Raw genomic sequence first — 14,664 nt, 5'->3', positions numbered from 1 at the left:
CCACCTGCTGACAGACGGCAACACAGAGACCATCAGAGGGAATGTAAGAACTAGCTTGCCAAGGTACGAGGACTGCAGCCTTGGCAGCAGTGTCAGCGATCACATTACCTGTCAGACCGATGCAACCAGAAACCCACAAACATCACAGTGGCTCCATCAAGAGTGAGCAAGTGACAGCTCTACTGGACCTATTGCACTATGGTATGGAAGATGTACAGCACACTGAGTCCCTGAAGAGCACTATGAGAGTCAGAGCAGATGACGCAATTGAAAAGCCTATGGTTTTCATATGTAGTGCGTCGTCTGATACAGGGTTCAGAGCTCTGCTATAAATACTGAGCAGTGGTCTGGAAGCAGATACCGAAAAACGTCGGTGCCAATAACAAAGGCACACCCGACACCACGGTCAGTCAGAGCCATCAGTGTACATGAAGGTACTATCGCGAAGCTCCGTGTGAAGGTTGTTAAACTTAAAGTGATGAGTGGGGCTGGAGTAGGGACTTTACGAAGCGAATGAAGGTCAAGGTGAGTGCGGGCCGCTGTGCGAAGCCAAGGTGGTGAAGGGTTCACACCAATTGGGAAAGTGGCAGGTAGCGTGAAGTTAAGCTCCAGCAGGTAACAGAGAAGAGGGACATGCCCCATATTGGCAGTCAGAGGAGTCATCAAAGCAGAAGGCATAGGATGGGTGGCCAGGCAAGGCAGACAAACATCACACATATCTGCCGAACAGAAAGTCACAGTGGTATGACAGCAGTAGTTCAGCAGCTTCGGCATGCAGACTCATAACAGGCTAGGGTAAAAGGTGCCAGTGGCCAAATGGATGCCAAAATTGTGGATAATATTGAGACACCGTAAGAGTGATTATTGTGCAGATGCATAAACAAAACACCTGTAGTCTAGTTTTGAATGGACAAGGGACAGAGGAGGGTGGTCTTATCCGCTCCCCCGGAAGTATCGCTGAGGTCACATAGGACATCGCGGACAGCAGACAGCCTACAGCGAGCAGCCAGGTAGTACATGTTTGTGGACCAAGGAAGTTTTCTACCAAGCCTGAGCCCCAATAATTTCGTAGTTTCAATGAACGGAAGAGCAACAGGCCCAAGATGTAAAGACAGCGGAAAAACCCAATTGTGCCGCCAGAAATTAATACACACAGTTTTGTCAGTGGAAAAGCAAAAGCCATTGTCGATGCTCCATAAGTAAAGGTGGTCAAGACATCGCTCAAGGAGTCAAGTCTGTGATACTATTTGATGAAAATGTGTCTCTGAGATATTCAGCAGCTTGCTGTTCCCATTAAATCGTCTGCAAATCAAGAACTTAATTTTTGATAATTTCAGCTAATAATTATTGTTACTTAGAACAGCAGGTGTTAGAACATGCAGCACTAAATGGAATGTAGCACTGCAAAGGCTTGGGGGCTAATGTTCACCTATCATGTGCTTACAAAGGAATTGAGTTGTCTGGGAAGACACTCATTATTATGCCAAAAACTGATGTGCCAATTTAACAGAGAGATACAGACAGTTGATCACACAAACTACTGGATCATACTGAAAAATGCAGGAAACAGATTGCCATGATTCAGAAGTTATATAAAATGTACAACAGCCATTTCAATGGGAATGTATGAGACTGGAATCATGGTTAAGTGCCTCACACAATCCTTTTGAACTGCAAATTTACAATGTTGTCACTATTATTAATAATAGTTACTGACAAATTACACTGTAAAAAAATATAACACTGTCACAAACCTCAATGTCAAATTTGTAGCAGTCAGGAGGAGTAATTGGTCCAGCAGCTTTGAAGTTTATCGTCTTCACAGAAAATTTCAATGTTGCCTTCACCAAAGCAGAAAAATTGATATTTACTTTTTTCTCTTTAAGATATTCCTCACTTGAATAAGGTTTTGTTGTATTTTTCATGTTTATACACACTGCAAGTAAGCGAAAAAAAATATACATATATGGGATTCGAGTTCGAACATAATTCCTTTTAAATTATCAAAACAAATAGAAGCATCAAAAGGCTTCAATTGAGCAGTTCAGACACCAGTAAAATAATGAGATGATAGTATTACAATCATATACATTTAAATTTAAAATATGTCAGTGTCACCTACAGCTATATCCTGCTTTTGAAAATACTTTGCCTATGGGATAGTAATCTGAACAAGCAAAAAGTTGAATTAACATGACGGATAAAATCAAATATTTGCTTGAGATGGTTCCAATATGATTAATTTCTATTCTGTGCAAATAATTACTACACAGTGCCTAGAAAACTATACTACACGGAAGAATTAAAGAGTCACTTTTTAGGAACTCCATTATTTTCCCTCATTGTGATGCAGAGGTTTCAAATTTGGCACATAAGTACCTACAGCCTTCCTCTATGATGTTACAAAAGCATGGTGCACTGGGACATCATCCTCGGGCACAGTGATGCTTCAAACAACAATTTGTCGAGGAGCGTTAATGATGTCATATTGACACCAAATTTCACCAAAATTCTGCCCAACTCCGTGTGGACGTGTCGTATGATGGGAAGGTCATCATACTCTCCCTCCTTACCCACAACTCACTATTTCTGTTGACACCTCTGCGATAGAAGCCAGAACCATGATGCCTAATGCTGAATCACATGGTTTTCTTACAGGTGGCCGAGGGAAACATTTCAGACATACCGTCACTCAGAATTGACATGAAAGGCCTTAAGAGGTGGCAGAAATAGCATCAATAAAACCACCCCTTCCCTTGGGGCATTGAACAATTCTGCAGTGTATACATCACATCCGTTCAGCAGGTAGCACAGTTCACTGCACCTTGCATGTGTGAAGGCAAAATCAGTTCATCGGTCAACCATAGAGTCATCAATGTACACCAAATCTGAGCCCAGGTATGTGCCAAGGAAGTCCATGAACAGGCAGCAAAAAACTGTAGGGCCTATCGAGTTTTTCGGTCTGAAGGAGAGGTTGAGGAGGATCTGAGGATGGGCTACACACCATGAGGGAGCACGTCATTTCTCCCCAAAAAGAGGCGGCAGTGGGAAAATATGGATTTCAGAGCACAGACTCTATATCTGAACTGTGATTGTGAGTTCTAACCTTGGCCTCTGTTGTGGGAGGCAGATCTCCCTACCAGGAAAAAGGGGACAGTAGTTTGGCTATCAGGGTAGTAGCAAATGTGTATTGCATAGTTAAGCAGCAGTTGTTGGCATCTGGTATGTAGGGGAGGGATGCCAGACTCTGTGAGTAGGCTGTTCACAAGGCTCATCTGAAAGGCACCTGTTGCAAGTCAGATCCCATTATGGTGTGTCAGATACAGGATCTGCAATGCTGAAGATGGTGCTGAGCCATACGCCAGGCTGCCAGTCAACACACGACAGGATCAGAGCTTGGCACAACCACAAAAGTGTAGAGCGGTCTGCACCCCAGATGGTATTACTGAGACAATGAAGAGAATTAAGGTGTGATCAGCATGATTGCTTAAGCTGGCAAAGATGGGGAAGACACGTTAACCAGGCATTGAAGATCAATACCAAAAAACGGTACGACTCCACTACACTGTGCATTCAATCATCGAGGTAGAGTTCAGGTTGGAAATGGACAGTATGATGGTGACAGAAGTGCATGACATGTCTTGGTGGCAGAAAACCAGGTGCCACAGCTGAGAGCCCAGGACTGCCTTTTGTATGTCAACCTGCAGTCGGCATTCAGCAACACCCACAGCTGAGGAGCAATAGTGATGCAAAAGTCACCAGCATACATGGAGGGTAACACCGTAGACCCCACAGCTGCAGCGAGACTGTTGATAGCTACCAGAAAAAGGAGGAAATGCAATACAGAGCTCTGTGGGGCCCCATTCTCTTCTATTTGGGGAATACTGAGGGAAGCACCAAACTGAACCTGGAAAGCTTGGCAAGACAAGAAGTTCCAGACAAAACTCAGGAGTTGGCCCCAGAGAGCCCACTCATGGAGGGTAATGAGGATGTGGTGTCATAAACCCTATGCAAGTAGAAGAAGACAGTGATTAAAATGTTGACACTGGGCAACAGCTGACAGAAGAGCAGACTCCACACAGACCAAATCATCAGCAGAAGAAGAGCATTGGCGAAAAGACCCAAAGACTCAAGGTACCAACACAACTGTCTGCTCACTACATGTCGAAGCAACTTGCAGAGAACAGTGGTGAGTCTAAATAGGTGACAACTGTCCATCTCAAGGGGGTGTTTACCCAGTTTCAGTACTGGTGTTCAAAAATGGTTCAAATGGCTCTAAGCACTGTGGGACTTAGCATCTGAGCTCATCAGTCCCCTAGACTTAGAACTAAGTAAACTTAAGGACATCACACACATACATGCCCGAGGCAGGATTCAAACCTGCGGCCGTAGCAGCTGCGTGGTTCCAGACTGAAGTGCCTAGAACCGCTCGGCCACAGCGAGTACTGGTGTGATCACGCTTTCTCACCATTGAGATAGCTCACCCTCACTCCAGATACCACCAAAAATGGCAAGGATGTGACACTGACAATCCACTGATAAGTATGAGAGCATTTGGCTGTGGATGCAGTCTGGCCTTTGAGCTGTGTAAGAGTAAAGGGCTAGGGCACTCCCTCTCACTGAGTGGAGTATTATAAGGTTCCAGGTGACATGTAGAAACTGGTAAAGGAAGACAAAATGCAGGCTGATAAATCTCAGATGCAGAGACTAGTGCATACTGAAAAGCAAAATATTTGGCATCATCCACTAGATCAGTGCAGAAATCACCATTCACAGGGTTACCAGGTACAGCTGTGGGGTGTCACTGTCCACAGAGGTGTTGAATCTTCAGCCAAATCCATGAAGGAGGGGTATGTGGTCCAATGGTACCAATGTACTTGCTCCCAGCATTCTTGTTTATCATTTTATGAGGTGGCAGACCTGGGAACAGAGCCGTTCAAAGGTAATGAGATGCTCCATCAATGGATGTCGCTTATAGTGTTTGAGAGCCCATGTGTGAGCTATAAATGGCCACGGCGATTTTGAGGATCCACTTTGAGGGTCCACCACGGTACTGTCTTCCAATGGAGGATCCCATGGAAGACAGGATCACTGAGTCAGCTGCCAATCACTCTGGACAATCACAACAACTCCATATGGTGGGGTATGAAGGGAGAAAACAGTGGTGAAAGCATCCCAATCAGTTGTTGAGAGAACCCATCTGGGTGGACGCATAAGCAAGTGATGCTGAGGGAGGATCAAAACAATTGGAAAATGTTCACTGTTGCTCAGTTTACCATGGACACTCCAACGGATAGATGGATACCTGGGTTGCAAATATAAAAATCAATGGCCAAATAAGACCCATATGCTACACTGAAGTTTGTGGGAACACCAGTATTCAAGAAACAAAGCTTGAGCTCTGCGAGCAAGTTTTTGACAGTTTTACCATAGCAAGTGGTTATAGTTCCACCCCACAAAGGGCTGTGGTCACAGAAGTCACCCAATATTAAGAAGACTGAGGGGAGCTGAGAAAACAGTGCAGACGAAGAGTTTTGGGACACTTCATCATTGGGAGGGAGATAGACATTACAGATGCTAAACTCAAGAGAGGTCTTCACATGAGCAGCCACAGCTTCCAGTATCACACTCAACTGGCACATGTTTGCTGTACACAGAGTCCAGAACATACGTGAAAACATCACCTGACATTCTTTCACAGTCAGTGCAATTCTTAAAACAGTCTCGATATCCACAAAGGGTCCACACTGCTGCGAAACAAGTTTCCTGGAGGGTGATGCAAAAAAACAGGGTTAACACACAAAACACATGCTAGGTCAGCCAAGTGGTGAAAAAACTGCTACAGTTCCAATGGAAGATCATGCTGTCAGTATCCTGTGGGGGGTGTGAAGCGACCAAGGATGCAGGTCATGCATCAAGGCCACCTGCTGCCACTAGTTGTGAAGTTACACGATCCACACACATTTGTTCTGAATCAGGGAGTGTGTGTGGCGGGGGGGGGGGGGGGGGGAGGAGGGGGGTCCGGGGCCACAAGGGCCACCAGTAACACTGCCTCCGATACACAGATGGAACATGTGGGGTCGGGCACCACAGGGGTCTCCAGAATGTCCCCCTGTTTTGGAGAACTATTTGTTTTCCTTTGACAATTTATTCTCCTGTGAGGGCTTGTTTGCCTCATACTCTGGGACAGAAGAGGAATACAAAGTCCTTTGAACTGCAACCTGTGGCTCCTTCAGCCACCAGCTGTCATCCAGTTGCAGAGTATCAGAAAGGGAGTGTCCCGAGGGACCCCTTCCTAGTAAGGGGTGCTGGAGGAAGTAATTTCTTCTCTGGCTGGGAGTAAGGGACTGACATCTGTGGCAGACAGAGGGTCAACTACCTCACAGGGGTGTGGCGGCAGCAGTAATAGGAGGAGGATGATACCCAAATATCAGGGGAGAGGGTGGGTGGGGGGGGGGGTGGGGGGGGGGAGGGTGCAGGGCAGCCCGTTGTACATTATCTGATCCCTTTTGAGTGTAACGACTACAATTTTTGCTCTGGTAGACAGGGTGGAATCACTTCGGACCATACAAAACCATTTACTGAAATATGAACATGATCTGAAGCAGCAAAGGGTGTTTATACTTTTTCAACCTTTCCGTTTCTTGCTGTCCTGTGACACGATGATCTAAGAGGGAGTGCAACATTCGCACGTGCATGAATGAAACTGCAAACGGTCCCTTCGAGACCCCTTCCCTTCCCCCATAGTTTGGCAATATTATCAGTGACATCCATGCAACTTTGTTGAGCACACCACCTCTATATCCTTCAGCTGTGTGGTGCTAATCTGCTGCACTGGTACCTTCTTGCAGATATGCAGAACCCGAGGGTTGTTGAAAGAAGCCATCAAGGGTTGCCTCTGTACAGGTACATTTTTAAAGTGTTCAACAAAGGCATGCAGGTAGGACTGAGGATGTTGCCAAACTGGGGGTCTTAGAGGGAGCCTTCGCTGTAATTCACACACGTGTCAGTGTCGCAACCCCCTGTGATTAACCTCACTGGGCAGTCGGAAACACAAGGACTGAAGAAGCATGGACACTGTTTGCTCCTTCAGATCATGTTCAAATGTCATAGAATGGCTTTGTACAGTCCACAGTGCTCCTGCACTGTATACAACAACAAGAATTGTGGTCGCACTACACTCCAAAGGGAAAGGAGTAGGATCATATTCAATGGGGTTGCAGCCCAACAATATCCTTAGAGAAGGGTTGAATCATCCGGGGTTGTCAAAGATTGTTACGGCAATCGTTCTGTTGCACATCGCAATTCAAACCGTCTTTTTCAAAATGTCTAAATAATGCCCCAATGGAACAGGTGGTTTCACTGATGCACTTTACGCCACCTGCTGTGACTTTTTCATGTCAATTATGAACAGTGGTGTGTCTCAACTGTTTTCCCCAAACATAATAAAACCACACGATTTCAACACTGGGCATCACAGTTCTGACCTATATCACTAAGACATCGAGAGAAAGGGTGAGACGTGGGTAAGTTAGACCGTCAGCAAGAGCGCACCGCTAGTTCCTGCTACTAATAAGGCCAGTACACTGTTCCCTTGTTACATATTTTTACAAGCTTCAAACAGGAGTGACTGCAGTAATGGATAGGAACTGTGATTGTTGTGTACAGATGCGAGCTGAGCTGGCGAACCTTTGCTCACAGCTTCAGGCTGCGTTGGCTTCCATCACACAGCTTGAGACTGCTGCCAAGGGGCGTCACTGTGGAGGATCGGACGCGGGGATGCGAGGGACGTCGAACATGTCCCACGTGTCCTCCGATCGGTCCACTGCTGTGACCTCCCTGGGTACTGCCTGCACTGAGGCTGACCCCTCACCCATGGTCGAGTGGGAGATCATTCCAAAGTCTTGCACGCGGCGAAAAACTTTCTAAGGGGCCGATCGTAGGACCTCCCTGGTTCGTTTGACGAACAGGTTTCGGGCGTTATCTGCGGCTGACAATGTCTCTCAACTAGATGCAGTCATCCACCCTGTTCCAGAGGAAGCTTATCGGCCCGCAAGGTCTGGGCATTCACAGAGGGTGGGTCTTCTGGTAGTTGGGAGCTCCAACGTTAGGCGCGTAATGAGGCCCCTTAGGAACTTGGCTGACAAGGAGGGGAAGGAAGCCAGTGTGCACTATGTGTACATTCCGGGGGAGTCATTCCAGATGTGGAAAGGGTGCTTCCAGATGCCATGAAGAGTACAGGTTTCAGCCAACTGCAGGTCGTGGCTTATGTCAGTACCAGTGACATGTGTTGCTTTGGATCGAAGCAGATTCTGTCTGGTTTCGGGCGGCTTGCGGAAATGGTAAAGACTGCCAGTCTTGCTTCCAAGATTAAGGCGGAGCTCATTATTTGCAGCATCGTCGATAGAACCGACTGTGGTCCTTTGGTGCATAGCCGAATGGAGGGTCTGAATCAGAGGCTCAGGCTGTTCTGTGACTGTGTAGGCTGCAGATTCCTTGACTTGCGCCATTGGGTGGTGGGTTTCCGGGTTTTGCTTAATAGCCCACTACACACAGGAGGTTGCTACATGGGTAGCGGGGGCTGTGTGGAAGGGAATGGGCAGTTTTTTAGGTTAGAGGGTCTCAGGGGACCACAGAAAGGCCATCCGTCTAAAAAGTGGGCAGGTGCAACAGAGCAAGGTAGTTGTAGAAGCGATTGGTATTTTAGTTGTAAATTGTCATAGCTGTGTTGGGAAAGAACCAGAGCTCCAACCCCTAATAGAAAACACTGAAGCTCAAATAGTTGTAGGTACAGAGAGCTGGCTAAAGCCGGAAATAAGTTCAGCTGAAATTTTTTCAAACGATCTAACAGTGTTCAGAATGGACAGATTAAACACAGTTGGTGGTGGAGTATTTATTGCTGTCAGAGGTAGTTTGCCTTGTATTGAAATTGAAGTAGATAGTTCATGTGAAATAGTATGGGTAGAGGTTATATCTGACAATCGGACTAAACTATTAACCGGATCGTTTTACCGAGCCCCGAACAGTTCAAAGAAATGTTGAGTCTCATTTCAAATAAGTACCCTGCTCATACAATTATAGTTGGTGGTGACTTCAATCTACCCTCGATATGCTGGAAAAATTGTATGTTTAAAGCCGGCGGCAGGCATAAAACATCATCCGAAATTTTATTGAATGGTTTCTCAGAAAATTATTTAGAAGAATTAGTTCATGAGCCCACTCAAAGCGTAAATGGTTGCAAAAGCAAAATTGACCTTTTAGCAACAAATAATCCTGGACAAATAGTGAGTGTTGTGATGAATACAGGGCTTAGCGACCACAAGGCAGTTGCTGCTAGGCTGAATACCGCAACACCTAAAACCATCAAAAAGAAATGCAAAGTATATCTATTTAAAAAAGCTGATAAAAATGCTCTTAAAGCCTTTTTAAGAGACAGTCTTCATTCCTTCCAATATGATCATGTAAGTGTAGAAAAGTTGTGGAATGTTTTCAAAGAGATAGTATCAACAGCAATTGAGAGGTATATACCACATAAATAAGTGATGGTACTGATCCCTGACACAAAATGGATCAGATCGTTGTTGCAGAAGCAATGAAAAAAGAATGCCAAATTTAAAAGAATGCAAAATCCCCAAGATTGGCAAAGTTTTACAGAAGTTCAAAATATAGTGCGTACTTCAATGTGAGATGCTTTTCATAATTTCCACAATGAAATTCTGCCTCGAAATCTGGCAGAAAACCCAGAGAGATTCTGGTCATACATAAAGCACACCAGTGGCAAGACGCAATGAATACCCTCACCGCGCGATAACAACGGTGAAGCCACTGATGACAGTGCCACTAAAGCAGAGTTATTAAACACGGTTTTCCGAAACTCCTTCACCTAAGAAGACGGAGTAAATATTCCTGAATTCCAATCACGAACAACTGCCAAGATGAGAAACATAGAAGTAGATATCCTCGGTGTAACAAAGCAGTTTAAATCACTTAATAAATCCAGTCCAGATTGCATACCAGTCAAGTTCCTTTCAGAGTAAGCTGATAGAATAGCTCCATAGTTAGCAATTATATACAACCACTCGCTCACAGAAAGATCCGTACCTAAAGACTGGAAAATTGCTCAAGTCACACCAATACCCAAAAAGGGAAGTAGGTGTAATCCGCAGAATTACAGGCCTATATCGCTAACATCAATTTGCAGTAGGGTTTTAGTACATATACTGTATTCGAACATTATGAATTACCTCGAAGAAAACAATTTATTGACATATAGTCAGCATGGATTCAGAAAATATTGTTCTTGTGAAACACAACTAGCTCTTTATACTCATGAAGTAGTAAGTGCTAAGTGTCAAATTGATTCCATATTTTTAGATTTCCAGAAGGCTTTCGACACAGTTACTCACAAGCGTCTTCTAACCAAACTGCGTGCCTATGGAGTATCACCTCAGTTGTGCGACTGGATTCGTGATTTCCTGTCAGAAAGGACACATTCCTAGTAATAGATGGAAAATCATCAAGTAAAACAGAAGTAATATCTGGCATTCCCCAAGGAAGTGTTATAGGCCCTCTATTGTTCCTGATCTGTATTAACAACATAGGAGACATTATCAGTAGCAGTCTTAAATTGTTTGCAGATGATGCTGTCATTTACCATCTTGAAAAGTCATCAGATGTTCAAAACGACTTGCAAAATGATTTAGATAAGGTATCTGTATGGTCCCACTTTTCACAATTGACCCTGAATAAAGAAAAGTGTGAAGTTATTCACATGCGTACTAAAAGAAATCAGCTAAATTTCGATTACGCAGTAGGTCACACAAATCTGAGGGCTGTAAATTCAACTAAATACTTAGTGATTACAATTACAAATAACCTAAATTGGAACGATCACATAGATAATATTGTGGGTAGAGCAAACCAAAGACTGCGATTCATTGGCAGAACACTTAGAAGGTGCAACAAGTTTACCAAAGAGACTGCTTACATTACGCTCATCCGCCCTATTCTGGAGTACTGCTGTGAGGTGTGGGATCCGCATAAGATGGGACTGACCGATGACATCGAAAAAGTACAAAGAAGGCCAGCTCGTTTTGTATTATCGCGAAATAGGGGAGATAGTGTCAGACACGATACGTGAATTGGAGTGGCAATCATTAAAACAAAGGCGTTTTTCGTTTCGTTTTTTCCGCGTGTCGTTCGAGAGTGGAACGGTAGAGAGACAGCATGAAGGTGGTTCATTGAACCCTCTGCCAGGCACTTTACTGTGACTAGCAGAGTAATCGCGTAGATGTAGATAAGGGAGGGGATGTGACAAAGTTTCCATCTGTGATATGTCCACTGTGGTGTTACGCAGAATTGTAGAATTTGGTGTCAATTTGACACCATTAACCCACCTTACACATCACCTTGAGCTGTTACCTTACTGTCTGAAGCATCCCCAAGCCACAGGATGATGTCACAGGGCACTGTGCTGTTGCACCATTAAGGAAGTATGTTGTGGGCAACTGTGCTGTATTTCAAACTTCTGTATTGCAATGGGGGAAAATGATAGGTTTTCAAAAAAGTGACCTGTTAATTCTTTTCTGCAGTGTATTTGACATGAGTACTGAACAGAATTAAGAAGATCAGACAAAACTTACTCACCTTCTTCAATTTCAGAGTTAAAAACATAGCTCTCATTGAAACCAAATATTGTGCCTTCTTTATAATGACAGATGCATAGTACTGGTGGTGGCATGGAATTATCCTCCTCTGTGTAAGAATAAGGTCCAATAGCATTTGAGAGATTTGTGTACTGTAAAAAGAAACATAGTAACACTAATGATATAAAGCTGAATAAATTGATGATGCCAGAAGTCATCATTAGAGGATTTGGGCACTATAGGCGCAGAGAGAGAGAGAGAGAGAGAGAGAGAGAGAGAGAGAGAGAGAGAGAGCCATAGGCCAGCATAGATGTGGAGAGGAAGAGGGTGGGGTGGGTGGAGTGTGCAGTTAGTGAGAGGGAAGGGGGTGTCAGAGGGTTGCAAAGAACATCGTTCTGTTGCACATCACACTGCAAAAAAATTTGTTTTCAAATGCAAAATATTTGTAAATGAATGTTTCAAGGGAAGGGGTGGTGTCACTGATATCCTTTATGCCATCTCACAATGCCTTCATATTAGGCATATGTATTAGATGGGTAAAAGAACTAATCCAAAAAAATTACAGAGCAATATCCTTAACATTGCTGGTTGCACAATTCTTGAACATATTCTCAGTTCAAATATAATATATTTCCTCGAGACAGAGAAACTTCTGTTCACAAATCAGTATGGATTCAGAAAGCATCCCTCATGCAAACTCAGCTTGCCCTTCTTTCACATGATATCCTGTGAATAACAGATGAAATTCCTAGATTTCCAGAGTGTTGTACACAGTGCCCCACTACTGATTTAAGAAAGGTCTGAGCATATGGAACAAGTTCCCAGATGTCAGTAGAGTCCTAGGAAAGTGTGAAAGGACTGAAGTTATTTTCTATATACATATATGATCTGATGGACACTGTGAGCAGCAATCTGCAACTGTTTGGTAATGATGCTGTGGTGTATGCTAAGGTGGGGTTGTTCAGTCACTGCAGGATGATACAAAATGACTTGGACAAAATTTGTAGTTCATGTGAAGAATGGCAGCTAGCTATGAACACCGAAAAATGTAAATTAATGCAGATGAGTAGAACACACATAGAACACTAGAGGGACCCATTCTCGAGTACTGCTTGAGTGTTTGGGATTCCCACCAGGTTGGATTACAGGAAGAAATTAAGCAATTCATAAGGGGGCTGCTAGATTTGTTACTAGTATGTCCGATCAATACAGAAGTATTATGAAGATGCCTCAAGCACTCAAATAGGAATCCCTGGAGGGAAGCAGACATTTCTTTTGAGGAATTCTATTGGGAAAATTTGGTGAACTGGCATCTGAAGCTGACTGCACAATGATAATATTTCCAACCATGTACATTTTGTGTAAGGACCACAAAGATGCGAGAAATGAGGGCTCATATGGAGGCATATAGCCAGTCATATTTCTCTTGCTCTATTTGCGAGTGGAACAGAAGGGGAAATGACTAGTAGTGGTACAATGTACCCTCCACCATGCACCTTACAGTGGCTTGTGGAGTAGCTATGGATGGGCCAGGAAATGAGGGCACTATTCTGTAGGAAAAGGAGAGGGAGGGGGGGGGGAGGGGGCAGTAAGTTGAATTAGAGAAGAGAAATTTATTTTACATGTGTGTTGGGGGATATATATATATATATATATATATATATATATATATATATATATATATATATATATATATATATATATACCTTTCCACATATGTTTCTCCTAAAATTATCACTGTTGCAAAAATTAAAAATTGAACATTACAAATTAGAAGTAATAGAAGAAAGGAAGAATTTTATGTACTTACCCCTGCAATGGCATAATCTATAGTTAAGTAAAATTCAAAAATCTGGTATACTGCTAATGGACCGACTCCCGGAGGATATGCATTAACCTCCCTTGTGGAATCCCAGCCCTTCAAGAACAGATGAGAAAATGCAATGCGATTATCCCATGTGTAATTAATATGATTATACCGACTGTGAGCAAATAAACAGAGCTGGAAAAGAAGTTTGGTGACATTAATTCTATGTTGCAATTAACTGTGACAAGAAGAGAGACTTCTATTGTTCTATTTTCTTTGTAAGCTACACTACAAAAAATACAAATTATGATCATTATACCTGCAGGGTTACTAAAATTATTTTGATAACTTGCACAATAAATTTGTATGGAAATCTTCTTTTAGCTTGCCACTTTTCTATAGGATTCATAAAGAAAAATTGCAGTTTCTGCCTCATCTTTTCTTCAGAATGTCGATAAGAGGAGGATCTCAGAACAAATTCATTAGGACGGCAGTTACTTTGTGTGGCATTTCTCTCCATGCTTCCATCTGGAACAAGTGCACACCATCAAAAAAGTGTTTAGCAACATGAATACTCAGAATTATTTATCAGTATTTAGTCAGTGCTTCTGCTTCAATGAATTCATTAGCAAATAAGGTTCAATAATGTTATTGCAATTTGAGCTTAAAGATATCACTATAGCATATTAATTGCTGCTTTGCAGAACATTTAAATTATTTTGTAGTGTTGTAAGGTGTACTGTGATTTGTATGGTGCTGGGTGATTGGTTGGAACTTTGTTAGAGCTAAGTAATTTCCAGCAGTACATACTTCTTCACGAAAAGATTGTAGAAGCCTTCTGGAAGGCTATAACAGAATTAATACACACAATGAGAAAGCAGTATATCACAGTTATTCATCAGTTGCAGTAGGAGTGCAATGGATTATTAACTTATATGCTAATTTGTTGAACATTGACATGGTGAAACTGTGTTTGTGTGAAAATACAGGTTAATTCTTGCAATAAAGAACAGCAACCAGCCACTGTTAATAATGCTGCTTCTTTAAATGAAATAGTGCCATTATCTGTTTCGAACTGACAGGTTCATCAGATGCCTGTTCATCATGAGCTATATGGAATTTTAAATGTGAAGAGCAGTCTACTGATGAACCTCTTGGTTCAAAACTGCCAACAGCTCCTTTTCTAAACTGACAGCATTATTAAAACTGGCT

General features: G+C 43.1%; 1 protein-coding gene across 2 annotated transcripts in view; it reads right to left on the bottom strand.

The window, feature by feature from the left end:
• LOC126248909 (mucolipin-3-like) overlaps positions 1 to 14,664 on the bottom strand; it is a 200,585-nt gene that overhangs the window by 112,937 nt on the left and 72,984 nt on the right. For both annotated transcript variants that reach the window (XM_049950387.1, XM_049950386.1), the window contains 4 exons: positions 13,772 to 13,980; positions 13,456 to 13,647; positions 11,647 to 11,797; positions 1,755 to 1,936 (listed from right to left, as the gene is read on the bottom strand). In XM_049950387.1, the coding sequence (XP_049806344.1) occupies positions 1,755 to 1,936; positions 11,647 to 11,797; positions 13,456 to 13,647; positions 13,772 to 13,980 (734 nt within the window). The remainder of the gene's footprint in view (positions 1 to 1,754; positions 1,937 to 11,646; positions 11,798 to 13,455; positions 13,648 to 13,771; positions 13,981 to 14,664) is intronic.

This window comes from Schistocerca nitens, chromosome 3, assembly GCF_023898315.1.
Source record: "Schistocerca nitens isolate TAMUIC-IGC-003100 chromosome 3, iqSchNite1.1, whole genome shotgun sequence".
In the NCBI taxonomy this organism is placed as follows: Eukaryota; Metazoa; Arthropoda; class Insecta; order Orthoptera; family Acrididae; genus Schistocerca; species Schistocerca nitens.
The sequence above is the reverse complement of the archived record's forward strand: the minus strand, read 5'-3'. Positions and strand labels throughout refer to the sequence as shown.